We start from the raw sequence: 16604 nt of genomic DNA, 5'->3' as shown, positions 1-16604 counted from the left end.
ATAACTATTGGCCTGTTATTCCATCTCACCATACTGATAACTATTGGCCTGTTATTCCAGCTCACCATACTGATAACTGTTGGCCTGTTATTCCAGCTCACCATACCGATAACTATGGGCCTGTTATTCCATCTCACCATACTGATAACTATTGGCCTGTTATTCCAGCTCATCATACTGATAACTGTTGGCCAGTTATTCCAGCTCACCATACTGATAACTACTGGCCTGTTATTCCAGCTCACCATACTGATAACTACTGGCCTGTTATTTCAGCTCACAATACTAGTGATAACTATTGGCCTCTTATTCCAGTTCACCGTACTGATCATTATTGGCCTGTTATTCCAGCTCACCATACTGATAACTATTGGCCTGTTATTACAGCTCACCATACCGATAACTATTGGCCTGTTATTCCATCTCACCATACTGATAACTATTGGCCTGTTATTCCAGCTCACCATACTGATAACTACTGGCCTGTTATTCCATCTCACCATACTGATAACTATTGGCCTGTTATTCCAGGTCACCGTACTGATGATTATTGGCCTGTTATTCCAGCTCACCTTACTGATATATATTGGCCTGTCATTCCAACTCACCATAATTATATATTTTGCCCTGTTATTCCAGCTCACCGTACTGATAACTATTGACCTGTTATTCCAGCTCACTGTACTGATAACTATTGGCCTGTTATTCCAGCTCACTGTACTGATAACTATTGGCCGGTTATTCCAGCTCACAGTACTGACAACTACTGGCCTGTTATTCCAGCTCACCATACTGATAACTATTGGCCTGTTATTCCAGCTCATCATACTGATAACTGTTGGCCAGTTATTCCAGCTCACCATACTGATAACTACTGGCCTGTTATTCCAGCTCACCATACTGATAACTACTGGCCTGTTATTTCAGCTCACAATACTAGTGATAACTATTGGCCTGTTATTCCAGCTCACCGTACTGATCATTATTGGCCTGTTATTCCAGCTCACCATACTGATAACTATTGGCCTGTTATTACAGCTCACAATACCGATAACTATTGGCCTGTTATTCCATCTCACCATACTGATAACTATTGGCCTGTTATTCCAGCTCACCATACTGATAACTACTGGCCTGTTATTCCATCTCACCATACTGATAACTATTGGCCTGTTATTCCAGGTCACCGTACTGATGATTATTGGCCTGTTATTCCAGCTCACCTTACTGATATATATTGGCCTGTCATTCCAACTCACCATAATTATATATTTTGCCCTGTTATTCCAGCTCACCGTACTGATAACTATTGACCTGTTATTCCAGCTCACTGTACTGATAACTATTGGCCTGTTATTCCAGCTCACTGTACTGATAACTATTGGCCGGTTATTCCAGCTCACAGTACTGACAACTACTGGCCTGTTATTCCAGCTCACCATACTGATAACTATTGGCCTTTTATTCCAGCTCACCATACTGATAACTATTGGCCTGTTATTCCATCTCACCATACTGATAACTACTGGCCTGTTATTCCAGCTCACCATACTGATAAATGTTGGCCTATTATTCCAGCTCACCATACCGATAACTTTGGGCCTGTTATTCCATCTCACCATAATGATAACTATTGGCCTGTTATTTCAGCTCATCATACTGATAACTGTTGGCCAGTTATTCCAGCTCACCATACTGATAACTACTGGCCTGTTATTCCAGCTCACCATACTGATAACTACTGGCCTGTTATTTCAGCTCACAATACTAGTGATAACTATTGGCCTGTTATTCCAGCTCACCGTACTGATCATTATTGGCCTGTTATTCCAGGTCACCGTACTGATGATTATTGGCCTGTTATTCCAGCTCACCATACCGATAACTATTGGCCTGTTATTCCATCTCACCATACTGATAACTATTGGCCTGTTATTCCAGCTCACCATACTGATAACTACTGGCCTGTTATTCCATCTCACCATACTGATAACTATTGGCCTGTTATTCCAGGTCACCGTACTGATGATTATTGGCCTGTTATACCAGCTCACCTTACTGATATATATTGGTCTGTTTTTCCAACTCACAATAATTATATATTTTGCCCTGTTATTCCAGCTCACCGTACTGATAACTATTGACCTGTTATTCCAGCTCACTGTACTGATAACTATTGGCCTGTTATTCCAGCTCACTGTACTGATAACTATTGGCCGGTTATTCCAGCACACAGTACTGACAACTACTGGCCTGTTATTCCAGCTCACCATACTGATAACTGTTGGCCAGTTATTCCAGCTCACCATACTGATAACTACTGGCCTGTTATTCCAGCTCACCATACTGATAACTACTGGCCTGTTATTTCAGCTCACAATACTAGTGATAACTATTGGCCTGTTATTCCAGCTCACCATACTGATAACTATTGGCCTGTTATTCCAGGTCACCGTACTGATGATTATTGGCCTGTTATTCCAGCTCACCATACTGATAACTATTGGCCTGTTATTACAGCTCACCATACCGATAACTATTGGCCTGTTATTCCATCTCACCATACTGATAACTATTGGCCTGTTATTCCAGCTCACCATACTGATAACTACTGGCCTGTTATTCCATCTCACCATACTGATAACTATTGGCCTGTTATTCCAGGTCACCGTACTGATGATTATTGGCCTGTTATTCCAGCTCACCTTACTGATATATATTGGCCTGTCATTCCAACTCACCATAATTATATATTTTGCCCTGTTATTCCAGCTCACCGTACTGATAACTATTGACCTGTTATTCCAGCTCACTGTACTGATAACTATTGGCCTGTTATTCCAGCTCACTGTACTGATAACTATTGGCCGGTTATTCCAGCTCACAGTACTGACAACTACTGGCCTGTTATTCCAGCTCACCATACTGATAACTATTGGCCTTTTATTCCAGCTCACCATACTGATAACTATTGGCCTGTTATTCCATCTCACCATACTGATAACTACTGGCCTGTTATTCCAGCTCACCATACTGATAACTATTGGCCTGTTATTCCAGCTCATCATACTGATAACTGTTGGCCAGTTATTCCAGCTCACCATACTGATAACTACTGGCCTGTTATTCCAGCTCACCATACTGATAACTACTGGCCTGTTATTTCAGTTCACCGTACTGATCATTATTGGCCTGTTATTCCATCTCACCATACCGATAACTATTGGCCTGTTATTCCATCTCACCATACCGATAACTATTGGCCTGTTATTCCATCTCACCATACTGATAACTATTGGCCTGTTATTCCAGCTCACCATACTGATAACTACTGGCCTGTTATTCCATCTCACCATACTGATAACTATTGGCCTGTTATTCCAGGTCACCGTACTGATGATTATTGGCCTGTTATTCCAGCTCACCTTACTGATATATATTGGCCTGTCATTCCAACTCACCATAATTATATATTTTGCCCTGTTATTCCAGCTCACCGTACTGATAACTATTGACCTGTTATTCCAGCTCACTGTACTGATAACTATTGGCCTGTTATTCCAGCTCACTGTACTGATAACTATTGGCCGGTTATTCCAGCTCACAGTACTGACAACTACTGGCCTGTTATTCCAGCTCACCATACTGATAACTATTGGCCTTTTATTCCAGCTCACCATACTGATAACTATTGGCCTGTTATTCCATCTCACCATACTGATAACTACTGGCCTGTTATTCCAGCTCACCATACTGATAACTATTGGCCTGTTATTCTATCTCACCATACTGATAACTATTGGCCTGTTATTCCATCTCACCATAGTGATAACTATTGGCCTGTTATTCCATCTCACCATACCGATAACTATTGGCCTGTTATTCCATCTCACCATACTGATAACTATTGGCCTGTTATTCCATCTCACCATACTGATAACTATTGGCCTGTTATTCCAGCTCACCATACTGATAAATGTTGGCCTATTATTCCAGCTCACCATACCGATAACTTTGGGCCTGTTATTCCATCTCACCATAATGATAACTATTGGCCTGTTATTTCAGCTCATCATACTGATAACTGTTGGCCAGTTATTCCAGCTCACCATACTGATAACTACTGGCCTGTTATTCCAGCTCACCATACTGATAACTACTGGCCTGTTATTTCAGCTCACAATACTAGTGATAACTATTGGCCTGTTATTCCAGCTCACCGTACTGATCATTATTGGCCTGTTATTCCAGGTCACCGTACTGATGATTATTGGCCTGTTATTCCAGCTCACCATACCGATAACTATTGGCCTGTTATTCCATCTCACCATACTGATAACTATTGGCCTGTTATTCCAGCTCACCATACTGATAACTACTGGCCTGTTATTCCATCTCACCATACTGATAACTATTGGCCTGTTATTCCAGGTCACCGTACTGATGATTATTGGCCTGTTATACCAGCTCACCTTACTGATATATATTGGTCTGTTTTTCCAACTCACCATAATTATATATTTTGCCCTGTTATTCCAGCTCACCGTACTGATAACTATTGACCTGTTATTCCAGCTCACTGTACTGATAAAGATTGGCCTGTTATTCCAGCTCACTGTACTGATAACTATTGGCCGGTTATTCCAGCACACAGTACTGACAACTACTGGCCTGTTATTCCAGCTCACCATACTGATAACTATTGGCCTTTTATTCCAGCTCACCATACTGATAACTATTGGCCTGTTATTCCATCTCACCATACTGATAACTACTGGCCTGTTATTCCAGCTCACCATACTGATAACTATTGGCCTGTTATTCTATCTCACCATACTGATAACTATTGGCCTGTTATTCCAGCTCACCATACTGATAACTATTGGCCTGTTATTCCAGCTCACCATACTGATAACTATTGGCCTGTTATTCCACCTCACCATACTGATAACTATTGGCCTGTTATTCCAGCTCACCATACTGATAACTGCTGGCCTGTTATTTCAGCTCACAATACTAGTGATAACTATTGGCCTGTTATTCCAGCTAACTGTACTGATAACTATTGGCCTGTTATTCCAGCTCATTGTACTGATAACTATTGGCCTGTTATTCCAGCTCACTGTACTGATAACTATTGGCCGGTTATTCCAGCTCACAGTACTGACAACTACTGGCCTGTTATTCCAGCTCACTGTACTGATAACTATTGGCCTGTTATTCTATCTCACCATACTGATAACTATTGGCCTGTTATTCCATCTCACCATAGTGATAACTATTGGCCTGTTATTCCATCTCACCATACCGATAACTATTGGCCTGTTATTCCATCTCACCATACTGATAACTATTGGCCTGTTATTCCATCTCACCATACTGATAACTATTGGCCTGTTATTCCAGCTCACCATACTGATAACTGTTGGCCTATTATTCCAGCTCACCATCCCGATAACTATGGGCCTGTTATTCCATCTCACCATACTGATAACTATTGGCCTGTTATTCCAGCTCATCATACTGATAACTGTTGGCCAGTTATTCCAGCTCACCATACTGATAACTACTGGCCTGTTATTCCAGCTCACCATACTGATAACTACTGGCCTGTTATTTCAGCTCACAATACTAGTGATAACTATTGGCCTGTTATTCCAGCTCACCGTACTGATCATTATTGGCCTGTTATTCCAGCTCACCATACTGATAACTATTGGCCTGTTATTCCAGCTCACCATACCGATAACTATTGGCCTGTTATTCCATCTCACCATACTGATAACTATTGGCCTGTTATTCCAGCTCACCATACTGATAACTACTGGCCTGTTATTCCATCTCACCATACTGATATCTTTTGGCCTGTTATTCCAGGTCACCGTACTGATGATTATTGGCCTGTTATACCAGCTCACCTTACTGATATATATTGGCCTGTTATTCCAACTCACCATACTGATAACTATTGGCCTGTTATTCTATCTCACCATATTGATAACTATTGGCCTGTTATTCCAGCTCACCATACTGATAACTATTGGCCTGTTATTCCAGCTCACCATACTGATAACTATTGGCCTGTTATTCCACCTCACCATACTGATAACTATTGGCCTGTTATTCCAGCTCACTGTACTGATAACTATTGGCCGGTTATTCCAGTTCACAGTACTTACAACTACTGGCCTGTTATTCCAGCTCACCATACTGATAACTTCTGGCCTGTTATTTCAGCTCACAATACTAGTGATAACTATTGGCCTGTTATTCCAGCTCACCGTACTGATAATTATTGGCCTGTTATTCCTGCTCACCATACTGATATCTATTGGCCTGTTATTCCACCTCACCATACTGATAACTATTGACCTGTTATTCCAGCTCACTGTACTGATAACTATTGACCTGTTATTCCAGCTCACTGTACTGATAACTATTGGCCTGTTATTCCAGCTCACTGTACTGATAACTATTGGCCTGTTATTCCAGCTCACAGTACTGATAACTACTGGCCTGTTATTCCAGCTCACCATACTGATAACTATTGGCCTGTTATTCCATCTCACCATACTGATAACTACTGACCTGTTATTCCAGCTCACCATACTGATAACTATTGGCCTGTTATTCCATCTCACCATACTGATAACTATAGGCCTGTTATTCCAGCTCACCATACTGATAACTATTGGCCTGTTATTCCAGCTCACCATACTGATAACTATTGGCCTGTTATTCCAGCTCACCATACCGATAACTATTGGCCTGTTATTCCATCTCACCATACAGATAACTATTGGCCTGTTATTCCAGCTCACCATACAGATAACTATTGGCCTGTTATTCCAGCTCACCATACTGATAACTTTTGGCCTGTTATTCCAGCTCACCATACTGATGACAAGTGGCCTGTTATTCCAGCTCACCATACTGATAACTACTGGCCTGTTATTTCAGCTCACAATACTAGTGATAACTATTGGCCTGTTATTCCATCTCACCATACAGATAACTATTGGCCTGTTATTCCAGCTCACCCTACTGATAACTTTTGGCCTGTTATTCCAGCTCACCATACTGATGACTAGTGGCCTGTTATTCCAGCTCACCGTACTGATAATTATTGGCCTGTTATTCCAGCTCACCATACTGATATCTATTGTCCTGTTATTCCACCTCACCATACTGATAACTATTGGCATGTTATTCCATCTCACCATACTGATAACTATTGGCCTGTTATTCCAGCTCATCATACTGATAACTGTTGGCCAGTTATTCCAGCTCACCATACTGATAACTACTGGCCTGTTATTCCAGCTCACCATACTGTTAACTACTGGCCTGTTATTTCAGCTCACAATACTAGTGATAACTATTGGCCTGTTATTCCAGCTCACCGTACTGATCATTATTGGCCTGTTATTCCAGCTCACCATACTGATAACTATTGGCCTGTTATTCCAGCTCACCATACCGATAACTATTGGCCTGTTATTCCATCTCACCATACTGATAACTATTGGCCTGTTATTCCAGCTCCACATACTGATAACTACTGGCCTGTTATTCCATCTCACCATACTGATAACTATTGGCCTGTTATTCCACCTCACCATACTGATAACTACTGGCCTGTTATTCCATCTCACCATACTGATAACTATTGGCCTGTTATTCCAGCTCACCATACTGATAACTACTGGCCTGTTATTCCATCTCACCATACTGATAACTATTGGCCTGTTATTCCAGGTCACCGTACTGATGATTATTGGCCTGTTATTCCAGCTCACCTTACTGATATGTATTGGCCTGTTATTCCAACTCACCATAATTATATATTTTGCCCTGTTATTTCAGCTCACCGTACTGATAACTATTGGCCTGTTATTCCAGCTCACTGTACTGATAACTATTGGCCTGTTATTCCAGCTCACTGTACTGATAACTATTGGCTGGTTATTCCAGCTCACAGTACTGACAACTACTGGCCTGTTATTCCAGCTCACCATACTGATAACTATTGGCCTGTTATTCCATCTCACCATACTGATAACTACTGGCCTGTTATTCCAGCTCACCATACTGATAACTATTGGCCTGTTATTCCATCTCACCATACTGATAACTATTGGCTTGTTATTCCAGCTCACCATACTGATAACTATTGGCCTGTTATTCCAGCTCACCATACCGATAACTATTGGCCTGTTATTCCATCTCACCATACAGATAACTATTGGCCTGTTATTCCAGCTCACCATACTGATAACTTTTGGCCTGTTATTCCAGCTCACCATACTGATGACTAGTGGCCTGTTATTCCAGCTCACCATACTGATAACTACTGGCCTGTTATTTCAGCTCACAATACTAGTGATAACTATTGGCCTGTTATTCCAGCTCACCGTACTTATAATTATTGGCCTGTTATTCCAGCTCACCATACTGATATCTATTGGCCTGTTATTCCACCTCACCATACTGATAACTATTGGCCTGTTTTTCCAACTCACCATACTGATAACTATTGGCCTGTTATTCCACCTCACCATACTGATAACTATTGGCCTGTTATTCCAGCTCACCGTACTGATATCTATTGACCTGTTATTCCACCTCACCGTACTGAAAACTATTGGCCTGTTATTCCAGCTCACCATACTGATAACTATTGGCCTGTTATTCCAGCTCACCGTACTGATATCTATTGGCCTGTTATTCCACCTCACCGTACTGAAAACTATTGGCCTGTTATTCCAGCTCACCATACTGATAACTATTGGCCTGTTATTCCAGCTCACAGTACTGATAACTATTGGCCTGTTATTCCAGCTCACCCTACTGATAATTATTGGCCTGTTATTCCAGCTCACCATACTGATATCTATTGTCCTGTTATTCCACCTCACCATACTGATAACTATTGGCATGTTATTCCAACTCACCATACTGATAACTATTGGCCTGTTATTCCACCTCACCACACTGATAACTATTGGCCTGTTATTCCAGCTCACCATACTGATAACTATTGGCCTGTTATTCCAGCTCACCATACTGATAACTATTGGCCTGTTATTCCAGCTCACCATACTGATAACTATTGGCCTGTTATTCCAGCTCACCATACTGATAACTATTGGCCTGTCATTCCATCTCACCATACTGATAACTATTGGCCTGTTTTTCCAGCTCACCATACTGATAACTATTGGACTGTTATTCCAGCTCACCATGCTGATAACTATTGGCCTGTTATTCCAGCTCACCATACTGATAACTATTGACCTGTTATTCCAGCTCACCATACTGATAACTATTGGCCTGTTATTCCAGCTCACTATACTGATAACTACTGGCCTGTTATTCCATCTCACCATACTGATAACTATTGGCCTGTTATTCCAGCTCACCTTACTGATAACTACTGGCCTGTTATTCCAGGCCACCATACTGATAACTATTGGCCTGTTATTCCATCTCACCATACTGATAACTACTTGCCTGTTATTCCATCTCACCATACTGATAACTACTGGCCTGTTATTCCAGCTCACCGTACTGATAACTATTGGCCTGTTATTCCATCTCACCATACTGATAACTACTGGCCTGTTATTCCATCTCACCATACTGATAACTACTGGCCTGTTATTCCAGCTCACCGTACTGATAACTATTGGCCTGTTAGTCCATCTCACCATACCGATACCGATAACCAATCCCTCATCTCTCTTCTACCTGGTAATCACATCAATAATGACTTTGCTCAGCTCCTACATGAGTAACAATAACATGGCTATATACAGGAAGTACCAGTACTGAGGAAATAACATGGTTATATACAGAAAGTACCAGGTAATAACATGGCTACATACAGGGAGTACCAGGTAATAACATGGCTATATACAGGGAGTACCAGGTAATAACATGGCTATATACAAAGGCTCAGTGAGGCATCATCTTTCTGTTCGTGTTAATAAAGGGATGTACACATGCAAAGAACCCTCCGTCCCAGGTTCTGGATTATTATTATTTTAGTGTTATTTTTATTTAACCATTTAACCAGGCAAGTCAGTTAAGAACAAATTATTATTTACAATGACAGCCTACCCCCGGCCAACGCTGGGCCCGTTGTGCGCCACCCTATGGGGGCGTCCCAATCACTGGCCGGGATGTGATGCAGCCTGGATTCGAACCAGGGACTGTAGTGACGCCTCTTGCGCTGAGATGCAGTGTTTCAGACTGCTGTGCCACTGGGGATTAGATTCAACAACACGAGAGAACACACGGAGACACTGCTTTGGTTTCTTTCTACCAGAGTTGGTTCTTCTTCAGGACCTTGTGGTAATACGGACCGGCTATAAGATACCGTGGCCTTTGTCGCATCACAGATCACTTACCAAATAATAAAATGGTGAAGAATGTCCCAATGCATATCTAAACTGTGCCTGGAGAAGTGAAGTCCACCTAGTTAGAATCAGTGTTGTCTTTCTCTCTTTGACTGTTTTCACATAATCAGTTGCTCTGTGATTCACTCTATAAATCATTACTGTTTCCAAACTGCTGTCAAGCAGGGGAGGGCCTATGTGTGTGTGTGTGTCTGTGTCTGTGTCTGTGTCTGTGTGTGTGTGTGTGTGTGTGTGTGTGTGTGTGTGTGTGTGTGTGTGTGTGTGTGTGGTGTGTGTGTGTGTGTGTGTGTGTGTGTGTGTGTGTGGAATTTGCCCTGACCTGGCCCATACACATCTGGGAGATAGATCCACAGTCAGCCAACAGTATGTGCTATGCCAGTATTCTTCCCCATTCAGTTCTCCTGTGATTCATGTGAAGAGATCTCTAGTGACGACGGCTCCTAAAAGAAAATCTGTAGAACTGAGTTGAATATTGGACTGTGATCTCTGATATATGGTGGGTGAAACTGACACATTTTGAGCCAAAATGTCAGCCGTCTGTACTGGTATCCATTCACGTCCACCACAGTAGATTATTAAATGAAATATAAGTTTATTTTTCATATGCTTCATAAACAACAGATGTACACTAACAGTGGAATGCTTAATTACAGGCCATTCCCAACAACCACAGAGAGAAAGAACATAGACAAATAATAGAAAAGTAATAATAAATACACAATGAGTAACAATAACATGGCTATATACAGGAAGTACCATGTAATAACATGGCTATATACAGGAAGTACCAGGTAATAACATGGCTATATACAGGAAGTACCAGGTAATAACATGGCTATATACAGGAAGTACCAGGTAATAACATGGCTATATACAGGAAGTACCAGGTAATAACATGGCTATATACAGGAAGTACCAGGTAATAACATGGCTATATACAGGAAGAACCAGGTAATAACATGGCTATATACAGGAAGCACCAGGTAATAACATGGCTATATACAGGAAGTACCAGTACTGAGTCAATGTGCAGGGGTACAAGGTGATTCAGGTAGATATGTACATATAACTAAAAATAAAGTGACTAAACAACAGGATAGATAATATACAGTAGCATCAGCGTATGTGATGAGTCAAAAAAGGTCAATGATAGTTAACCAATAGCTACCCGGACTAACTATTTATCAGTCTCATGGCTTGGAGGTAGAAGCTGTTCAGGGTCCTGTTGGTTCCAGACCATTTGAGGATCTGAGGACCTATGCCAAATCATTTCAGCATCCTGAACTGTCTTTGGACCATGATAGATCCTAAATGACACTGAAGAACTTGAAGCTCTTGACTTGGCTCCACTACAGCCTCGTCGATGTCAATCGCCCTCCATTTCCTGTAGTCCACAATCAACTCCTTTTGTCTTCGCTGACGTTGAAGGAGAGGTTGTTGTCCTGGCAGTACACTCTTCATCGTGATCAGGCCTACCACCGTCATAGTCTCAGCAAACTTGATGATCGTGCACAGCCACACAGTTACATTTACGTCATTTAGCAGACACTCTTATCCAGAGCAACTTACAGTAGTGAATGCATACATTTCATTTCATGCATTCTTTGTACTGGCCCCCCGTGGGAATCGAACCCACAACTCTGGCGTTGCACACACCATGCTCTACCAACTGAGCCACAGGGAAGGTCATAGGTGAACAGGGAGTACAGGAGGGGACTAAGCATGCACCACTAAGGTGCCCCTGTGTTGAGGGTCAGCGTGGCAGATGTGCTGTTACCTACCCTCACCACTTGAGAGCGTCCCGTTCGGAAGTCCAGGATCCAGTTGCAGAGGGAGGTGTTTAGTCCCAGGGTCCTTAGCTTCGAGGTGAGCTTTGAGGGTACTATGGTGTTGAACGCTGAGCTGTAGTCAATAAACAGTATTCTCACGTAGGTGTTGTTCTTGTCCAGGTGGGAAAGGGCAGTGTGGAGTGCGATAGAGATTGCGTCATATGTGGATCTGTTGGGGCGGTATGCAAATTGTAGTGGGTCTAGGGTTACTGGGGTAATGGTGTTGATGCGAATTTCATGGCTACAGAGGTCACCTTGGTGTTCTTGGGCCCAGGGACTACGGGGGTCTGCTTGAAACATGTAGGTATTACAGACTGGGTCAGGGAGAGGTTGAAAATGTCAGTGAAGACACTTGCCAGTTGGTCAGCACATGCTCTGATTACACGTCCTGGTAATCCGTCTGGCCCTGCAGCCTTGTGAATGTTGACCTGTTTATAGATCTTACTTAAATCGGCTACAGAGTGCGAGATCACACAGTCGTCCGGAACATCTGGTGCTCTCATGCATGGTTCAGTATTGCTTGACTCGAAGCGAGCACAGAAGGCATTTAGCTCGTCAGTGTTAGTTTGCGAGCCCTGCCACATCCGACAAGTGTCAGATCAGATGACCATTTTCTTTTGCTTATGGCCTTAAACAGCTCGTTGAGTGCGGTCTTAGTGCCAGCATCGATTTGTGATAGTAAATAGATAGATATAAAAAAAATATAAAGGAAAATTCTCTGGGTAAACAGTTACGGTCTACAGCTTATCATGAGGTATTTTAACCTGCAAACTCTCACATCACAATCAGACGTTTACCCACGTTTCTCATACGTAACGTTTTTACGTTTTTTCCAAAACGTTGAATTTGTCTGTTTTAAGGTTAAGTTTAGGCATTAACTCTGAATTCTTAAGGTTAGCCATTCATTCCCGAATGGTTAAAGTTAGGCATTCATTCCCGAATGATTAAGTTAAAGGGTTAGGATAGGCTTAAAACAAAAAAAACCACATAAAAAACAACTTTTTTTAAAAGCTGGATTCCAACATGCAACCTTTGGATATTTACTTCTATCTGCCATCACCGTCAGCAACGCAACACCGAAACCTACATCAAGGTAACATCGCTCACCGTTGCCCCCTAGTGGTCGGTTTCCATGCCATATCCCGACGTCCTCAGACATGCGTGGATGTCGAATAGTGACTTGTATCACTGTGTGAACAGCCTGATTCTAACTCAGGAGAACAGAACCCCCCGAAAATCCCATAATATAAAGATCACGCACCGACAGTTACATCCATAATACGCTGTGTCTGTTTTTCATCTGGCCTGAGGGAATCTTTCGAGAAGAGGCCAAGGAATCAGAGGACTTTTTTGGACAGAGAGAGAAGCTTTCACCAGGTGGAAGACCATTAGCCTGTTGTAGAGAGAGAGAGAGAGAGAGAGAGAGAGAGATGCTCTCACCAGATGGAAAACCATTAGCCTGTTGTAGAGAGAGAGAGAGAGAGAGAGAGAGAGAGAGAGGCTCTCACCAGATGGAAGACATTAGCCTGTTGTAGAGAGAGAGAGAGAGAGATGCTCTCACCGGATTAGCATTAGCCTGTTGTAGAGAGAGAAGCTCTCACCGGATTAGCATTAGCCTGTTGCAGAGAGAGAAGCTCTCACCGGATTAGCATTAGCCTGTTGCAGAGAGAGAAGCTCTCACCAGATGGAAGACATTAGCCTGTTGCAGGGAGAGAAGCTCTCACCAGATGGAAGACATTAGCCTGTTGCAGGGAGAGAAGCTCTCACCAGATGGAAGACATTAGCCTGTTGCAGGTGAGAGCTTCTCTCCCTGCAACAGGCTAATGTCTTCCATCTGGTGAGAGCTTCTCTCTCTGTTGTAGAGAGAGAAGCTCTCACCAGATGGAAGACATTAGCCTGTTGTAGAGAGAGAAGCTCTCACCAGATGGAAGACATTAGCCTGTTGTAGAGAGAGAAGCTCTCACCAGATGGAAGACATTAGCCTGTTGTAGAGAGAGAAGCTCTCACCAGATGGAAGACATTAGCCTGTTGTAGAGAGAGAAGCTCTCACCAGATGGAAGACATTAGCCTGTTGTAGAGAGAGAAGCTCTCACCAGATGGAAGACATTAGCCTGTTGTAGAGAGAGAAGCTCTCACCAGATGGAAGACATTAGCCTGTTGTAGAGAGAGAAGCTCTCACCAGATGGAAGACATTAGCCTGTTGTAGAGAGAGAAGCTCTCACCAGATGGAAGACATTAGCCTGTTGTAGAGAGAGAAGCTCTCACCAGATGGAAGACATTAGCCTGTTGCAGGGAGAGAAGCTCTCACCAGATGGAAGACATTAGCCTGTTGCAGGGAGAGAAGCTCTCACCAGATGGAAGACATTAGCCTGTTGCAGGGAGAGAAGCTCTCAGACGGATGGAAGACATTAGCCTGTTGCGTGTTGTTTAATTTCCTGGCGAACAACATCCAATGGCCATTCTCTCTCTCCCCCCCTCCCCCCATCTCTCTCTCTCTCTCTCTCTCTCTCTCTCCCCCTCTCTCTCCCCCCTCTCTCTCTCCCCCTCTCTCTCTCGCTCTCTCTCTCCCCTCTCCACCCCCTCTCTTTCTCCCCCCCTCTCTCTCCCCCCTCTCTCCCTCCCTCTCTTTCTCTCCCCCCCTCTCTCTCTCCCCCCTCTCTTTCTCTCTCCCCCCTCTCCTTCTCTCACTCTCAAACATTGATATATTATTTGTAGTGTAGTATGTCAAAGCAAACTTGGCTGATGTATTTTCCATTTTGACTTTGGCTTCACTCTAGAATATGTGTTGTTCTGTTGACCCTGTTGACCCTGTTGACCTTTTGACCTGTTGTTTGATTAACCAAACGACAATTCTACATCATGTTTCAGTTGCAGTTCATTTTGAATAAAGATTAGTGTTTCTGGTTTGTAATGACAAGAAGATAGCATGGAAATTCCACAGCGTATCTCTTCTGCTTGCTGTCTCAAAGGGCTCTAATTTGTTGGCAGATGAGTTTTGCGGGTCGAGGGCATGACATTTTAGTGTGTGTGTGTCTTTTTGTGCATGTGTGTGTGTGTGTGCGTCCGTCGTTGCCTCTGTGTTTTAGTGTCTCCGGATCTACTGGTGTCCTATTTGACAATCCTCTTTGTTCTATTTGTCTTTCTGATAAACATTAACTAGGTCTTTTCATTGCCTTGGACTGTGTGTGGCTGGTGACCAAATAGCTTAGTCAGCCCTGTACGACATGAATTCACTGGTTTTTTTTCCTACGTCCCAAATGGAACCCTATTCCGTATATAGTGCACTACTTTTTTTTACTTTGACCAGCGCACTACATAGGGAAAAGGGTTCCATTTGGGACAGATGTAGTGTATATCTCCTCTGCAAGGGAAAAGGGTTCCATTTGGGACAGGTCTAGTGTATATCTCCTCTGATAGGGTTAAAGGGTTCCATTTGGGACAGATCTAATGTATATCTCCTCTGTTAGGGAAAAGGGTTCCATTTGGGACAGATCTAGTGTATACCTCCTCTGATACTAAGTAAAGTATTAAAGTATTACATCTGGATATAGAGACCAGTCCTGTTAGTAAAGTATTACAGTATTACGTCTGGATATAGTAGAGACCAGTCCTGTTAGTAAAGTATTACAGTATTACATCTGGATATAGTAGAGACCAGTCCTGTTAGTAAAGTATTACAGTATTACATCTGGATATAGTAGAGACCAGTCCTGTTAGTAAAGTATTACAGTATTACATCTGGATATAGAGACCAGTCCTGTTAGTAAAGTATTACAGTATTACATCTGGATATAGTAGAGACCAGTCCTGTTAGTAAAGTATTACAGTATTACATCTGGATATAGTAGAGACCAGTCCTGTTAGTAAAGTATTACAGTATTACATCTGGATATAGAGACCAGTCCTGTTAGTAAAGTATTACAGTATTACATCTGGATATAGTAGAGACCAGTCCTGTTAGTAAAGTATTACAGTATTACATCTGGATACAGTAGAGACCAGTCCTGTTAGTAAAGTATTACAGTATTACTTCTGGATGTAGAGACCAGTCCTGTTAGTAAAGTATTACAGTATTACATCTGGATAGTAGAGACCAGTCTGTTAGTAAAGTATTACAGTATTACATCTGGATACAGTAGAGACCAGTCCTGTTAGTAAAGTATTACAGTATTACTTCTGGATGTAGAGACCAGTCCTGTTAGTAAAGTATTACAGTATTACATCTGGATATAGTAGAGACCAGTCCTGTTAGTAAAGTATTACAGTATTACATCTGGATATAGTAGAGACCAGTCCTGTTAGTAAAGTATTACAGTATTACTTCTGGATGTAGAGACCAGTCCTGTAGTAAAGT

At 42.3% G+C, this 16604-nt stretch overlaps 1 protein-coding gene across 1 annotated transcript in view; it reads right to left on the bottom strand.

Annotated features, from left to right (window-relative positions):
- Positions 1-10520, bottom strand: part of LOC115203716 (titin-like) — a 41944-nt gene extending 31424 nt beyond the window's left edge. Inside the window, exon 1 of the mRNA XM_029768644.1 lies at positions 10413-10520. Within this exon, the coding sequence (XP_029624504.1) occupies positions 10413-10447 (35 nt within the window). The 5' untranslated portion in view covers positions 10448-10520. The remainder of the gene's footprint in view (positions 1-10412) is intronic.
- Between the last annotated feature and the right edge of the window lie 6084 nt (positions 10521-16604).

This window comes from Salmo trutta, chromosome 12 (assembly GCF_901001165.1).
Source record: "Salmo trutta chromosome 12, fSalTru1.1, whole genome shotgun sequence".
NCBI lineage: Eukaryota > Metazoa > Chordata > Actinopteri > Salmoniformes > Salmonidae > Salmo > Salmo trutta.
This window is presented reverse-complemented; position numbering and strand designations above follow the sequence as displayed.